Below are 5,605 nucleotides of genomic sequence, written 5' to 3' on the forward strand. Positions count from 1 at the left end.
CTTTTTCTGATTTTTAGTATGTTATCACTTTGTAGTATGTTCTTGGCAAGATACGTCCGCAATTATCATGTTAAGGCTTTCGATGAACCAAGAATCAGACGCGAATGTGGTACTTAGATTTTGTCCAAGTTCTTTTGATGTGGGCACTACTAAGCAATTTAAGTTATGAAGACGTATATTCAAATCTTCGATGAGAAATATCATTGTTTGCAATTTAAGTTATGGAGACGTTGTATATTCAGATCTTCGATAGGGGATTTCATTGTATTATTATTAAATCCTTAGATTTAGGTGACCTCCTAGAAAGTCCTTGGGTCGCATCCCTTTATGGGTACGGGGTAGGGGGCTGTCATCCCCCACTGTCCCTTGCAAACAACAAAATACACACACAAAAACCAACTTATACCATAGGATAAGTATACTTTAGTTTTGAGGAGTTAGATTTAAGAGATGGCAATGGATGTGAGTCAATGAGAGGCTTGTTAAACCACGCACAAACATATGCCCACAGAAGAAAGAGATAAAAGAACAATAAATTACAAGTAAGGAATCAGGCATGGGTCAAAACGGCAGTAGCTGGCTTTTCATAGCACTATGTCTCAAGTTCCATTCTTACTTAACCTTGTCAAAATAAATAAATAAATTACAAGTAATAAATTGGTTGAACAAGCTTTTCCCCATGAAAACGCTAGATTAGCATGAGGTAATATAATGTATGCCACGACTGAGCCAACCATTTGACTCTTAGTCATAGGTTATGTAGCACTTGAATCCTGTTCTTCCAAACTTCTCAACGCAATGCTTATTTGCGTTTGTAGTATACACTCAATAATGATAAAAGATAGAAGAAGAAAAAGCAAAAAAGGAAGTTTACATTTCTGTTATACACTCAATAATGATACGAGATGGAAGAAGAAAAACAGAGTGTAAGTTTATGCTGAAAAAGGTGACGCATCATGGCCCTCCTGAGAGTAAATGTTAAGAGCCAGCAGAAGAGTTAAGAGACAAGTCATTATGAGAAGAAATAAGGGCTCGGAAGTAGTCATAGTTTTCATTTATGTTCACCACAATATCATTAGGCAATGTATTAGGGAAAGGGACATCACCATCCAAATACTGGCACACTTGCCTCATGCTAGGCCTTGAAGCAGGCACTGGGTGAGAGCATACCAATCCTAGCATTAAGATCATAGCCATCTCTTCAGCCACAAACTCACCCTTAAGCCTAGGGTCAGCAACATCCAAGAGCTTCCCTTCACTGAAGCACTTCCACACCAAGTCCACCAAAATCATTTCTTCAGGCAACCCCTGCAGATCGACTGGCCTACGCCCGCAGGCCACCTCGAGCAACACAATGCCATACGAGAAGACGTCAGAGTAAGTGGTATACTTGCCAGAACGGGACACCTCCGGTGCGAGGTAGCCCAGTGTTCCAACCACGTGCGTTGTGTGCATGTCGGTTCCATGATCACATAACCGTGCCAGCCCAAAGTCTCCCAATCGACCATTCATATCAGTGTCTAACAAAATGTTGCTCGCCTTCACGTCTCTGTGAACTACCACCTGATCCGCTTGCTCGTGTAGGTAGAGCAGTGCTAAGGCGACACGTTTTAGGATGTTGTGCCGTTGCTCCCAGCTTAAAATTTGGGTGCTTTCATCAAACAGGTGCTTGTCGAGGCTACCGTGGGGCATGTAGTCATAGACTATGAGGAGCTCTGTTTTGCGCTTGCACCATCCAAGTAGTGGTAACAGGTTCCTGTGTCGTAGTCTCCCAATGATGGAAATCTCTGATAAGAATTCTCTTAACCCTAACCCCGATTTATTTGCCTCACATTTCACTGCAATTTGCATTCCAGAGTCTGGCATCACGCCTCTATAGACCTTACCGAAGCCCCCAGATCCCACCAGCCTATCCTCTCTGAAATTCCTGGTGGCCTCACAGAGCTCCTTGTATGAGAACCTATGTGGCCCATACTCCAACTCCCACTCTTCCACGATCTCCTCATCCCTTTTCCTTTTAACAAGGTATACAATCCCTGATATAGTTGCCATGGCTAGGATTATAGAAGACAGAATTATGCCAATCTTAGAAGCCATAGAAATCCCTCTAGATGATTTGGCTTTCGGGTACAAAGGAAGGTGAGAGAGATCTAAATCTCGAGCCCTGCCATTTATCGCGAAGCTCCATCCCAGAATGTAATGGCAGCTTATAAACATGCCTGTGCTTGCAGAGAAACCCACATACATGAACTCTTGTAGGATTGGTGAAAGATCAATCCTGGTAGAAATCAAAGGGGGGCTGGTTCTTCCAGCTATCTGAATAGGAGATAGAGTTACATTCAGCAACTTCTCTGTGCCATCATATTCTATCCATACCTGAATTGGGTCTCCACTCTTGAGACTTATGTTGTGTTTGGTAGTCTCATGATCCTTTGTGATGGAATAAGCCGCAGAAGCGGATACATTAGACCTCACGCTGTTCAGGTCAATACCCACATGGTTATCATCGATGTCTCCTAAATCTATGCTCTTGTAGGTGTCGAATTCCACTGCAAAAATTTGGTTTTTGGGGTCACCATTGCCTGTGATGCCAACGAGTCCGAGGTACTGTGTGGATTGGCCTCCTTCGAGCTCAGTAGATGGAGAGATAGCAAATGCAAAACCACCAGATGCGACGACTTTGATAGCATCGATAGCAAACACAAAAGCTGTTGAGAAAGAGAAAGCATTTCCTGATGAGGAGTTCTTGAATTGCAAAAGGTTGGGGAAGAAAGCATGACCTTTCACTTGTTGAGAAAATTGGCTTAGCTGCAAGGCTCCACTAGGTATGACCTCTGAGACACCATTTAAGCTCAAGTTAGCTCCACGGAAGCTTGAGTATATGAAGCCAGTCTCGTATGAGGGAGAGAGGTTGATTGCAAGAAAGAGGAGCACAGCTTGGAGCAACATCTTTTATCTCTTCTGCTTAGAGAAGCAAGAGAAGCAAGATTTACTGGTTTTGTTTACGTAGGATAAACGGAAACCAGGTTGTGGGGATTCATATAGGCATAGGTATTCGATTGCAGTCACATCATGATTTTGTGTGGCCACCTCCCCATCTTTCCCTCTGCTTTTCTTTTGATTCTAACCAGCCTTGGACCGCTCTGTCTGTGTGTAATTATTTTAAAGGGAAAGCATACTATAGACAAAATTCTATTGTTATTTTCACCCTAACCGTCCTTTTACAGTAATGGGCGGTGGAGATGGGCCCTTATCCAAAAACTATCACCACAATTAAGTGGTAAATGCAAATTGCAAGAATAGCCGGCCTTAAATAGTTTAGAAAATGGGTTTGAGGATGGTGATAATGCAAATGGCAAACAATGACAAGACCCATTAAAATTTGATTATAACCTTTCACAACGGTATTTTAACGCCACGTGTTGTACGAATAAACAATCTAAAGTTTTCATCATGTTGACTTTGACGTCTTGGGCTTGCTTCCGTGGATAGGTATATTTTTAAAATATATATTTATTTTTGAGTAATGTTGATCCTTTTAATTAGGATCTCATAGGACCACCAATATAACTGTTTAGAAAAGTTTAACCTCACATTTATGTATTAATTTTTTTAAAGATTTATACCGAATTTAATAACGATCTTTTAAAATCCTACATATATATATATATATGTCAAATTTAAAGGTAATCATTTGAAACTCTAGTGTATCAAATTTATGTGTCAAATTTAATAGTAATCTTTTAAAATTTTTATATGTCAAATTTAATGATAATCTTTTGAAGTTCTATACACATAAATGTGTGAAAGTATCATAAGATCAATACTTTTTATTTTTGTATAATCGTGGTGGAGGTTATTGGTTACATTTTAAAATTAAACGAATACCAAGCAATTACATTATAGGTGTTATTAATACGTCACACATAATGCAAATATGTAATAATAAATATAAAAAAAGTACTATAAAATCTAATTGTCAATGCACAAAGCATACCAAGTCCTAGTGTTAAAACTTAAAAATTAGTGAATAATATATATTAAAAATGAGACTAAACGTTCAACATAAGCCCTTAATCATATTTATAAAACTTAGACCTCATCAAGTACATAACTTGTATGAAGTAGTATAAAATATAAAATATAAATAGAAAAAGGAAAAAATGTACCTCAATTTCTCCATTTGAAATTGATATGGTTCCTCTATCTGAAATTTTGAGATACTTTCTTTCTCTATAATTTAAAATTTGAGATAGTTTCTATCTATAAAATTTTTGAGATAATTTTTCACTCTAAATAATTTCAGCTAGTTTTTTTCTCTAAAATATGGTATAGTTTCTCTCTCTAAAATTTTAAAGTACATTCTATATCTAAAACTTAAAATTTAAAATAGTTTTTTTCTAAAAATTGTATGATATCTTCACTCTCTAAAAAATTTTAAGTACTTTCTCACTCTAAAATTTGATATAGTTACTCTATCTAACATTTTAAAATACTGTCTCTCTCTAAAACTTAAATTTTAAGATAGTTTATCTCTATTTAAAATTTTTATGTAGTTCTTCTCCCTAAAATTTTAATAAACTTGCTCTCTCTAAAACTTTAAAGTTGAGATAGTTTTTCTATCTAAAATTTTTTAAATAGTTTCTCTTTTTAAAATATTTCAGGTACTTTCTCTATCTAAAAGTTGATATAGTTTTCTTTTTAAAAGTTTTAAAATAATTTATCTCTCTAAAAATTAAAATTTAAGATATTTTCTCCTTTTAAAATTTTAAAAATAAAATTTCAGGCCATACTGAAATAATATCTTTTGACCTTACTCTAAGGTGCGATTGTTTAGGGCCTAAACCTTGAAAGTACTCTAGTGTTACGTCAATAAAAAAAAAAAACCGTCCTTTTGCACTAATGGGTGCTTAAAATTTAATGTTCGGTGCAAATTGCAAGTAATGTGAACGTCTATCTGTTGGAGTCAAACATGGCATCAGTTTTTCTAGGGCATCATTTGATGGCTTACGCGTTATTTTGTTGACCATGTGGAATGCTATCGAGTCTTGTGAACCACATCTTTTGAATCGGGGGTCCACATACCTGGCCCACTTATTCTACCTAGTTTGATTTGTGCAATATAATGATGGAAAAGTTTATATAAGGCTGCCAACTTAAAATGTAGAATCACACATGCAGCTCAAAAATCTATCGAAAATGTTGTTTTAATATTGAAAAAGCTCTCTAATCAATCATCTCGACATCGAGATATATGAATATGAAAAAAAAAAGTTTTTAAATATCGAAAATAGTGCTTCTTACAACATATTATCTAGACTATCCATTTTCAAGATTTTCATATATTTATAAATCTATTTGATTTTAACTATTTTTAGAATTTAAATTTTTTTAATTAGGTGTCAAATAGATTTTAAAATAATATTAAAAAAATTTTACAACAAAATTACATGTTATTATAAAATTTTAAGGTACGCGTTAATTGGATTGTTTAAGGTTGCAACTTTATAGGAACCGCACCCTCTAATGATTGTTTGGCTGGGACACATATGGTACATTTTTTATTTTGAGCTCTATAGAAAACATCGGATTGGGGTACAAACAG

General features: G+C 35.9%; 1 protein-coding gene across 1 annotated transcript; it reads right to left on the reverse strand.

Annotated features, from left to right (window-relative positions):
- Positions 1–559: 559 nt before the first annotated feature.
- On the reverse strand, positions 560–3,048 carry LOC18436227 (L-type lectin-domain containing receptor kinase SIT2). The gene has a single exon (XM_006846249.4). The coding sequence runs from the start codon at positions 2,947–2,949 to the stop codon at positions 979–981; it is 1,971 nt and encodes a 656-aa protein (XP_006846312.2). The 5' UTR covers positions 2,950–3,048; the 3' UTR covers positions 560–978.
- Between the last annotated feature and the right edge of the window lie 2,557 nt (positions 3,049–5,605).

Source organism: Amborella trichopoda, chromosome 8 (genome assembly GCF_054954075.1).
Source record: "Amborella trichopoda isolate Santa Cruz 75 chromosome 8, AtrichopodaSantaCruz75HAP2 v2.0, whole genome shotgun sequence".
Lineage (NCBI taxonomy): Eukaryota > Viridiplantae > Streptophyta > Magnoliopsida > Amborellales > Amborellaceae > Amborella > Amborella trichopoda.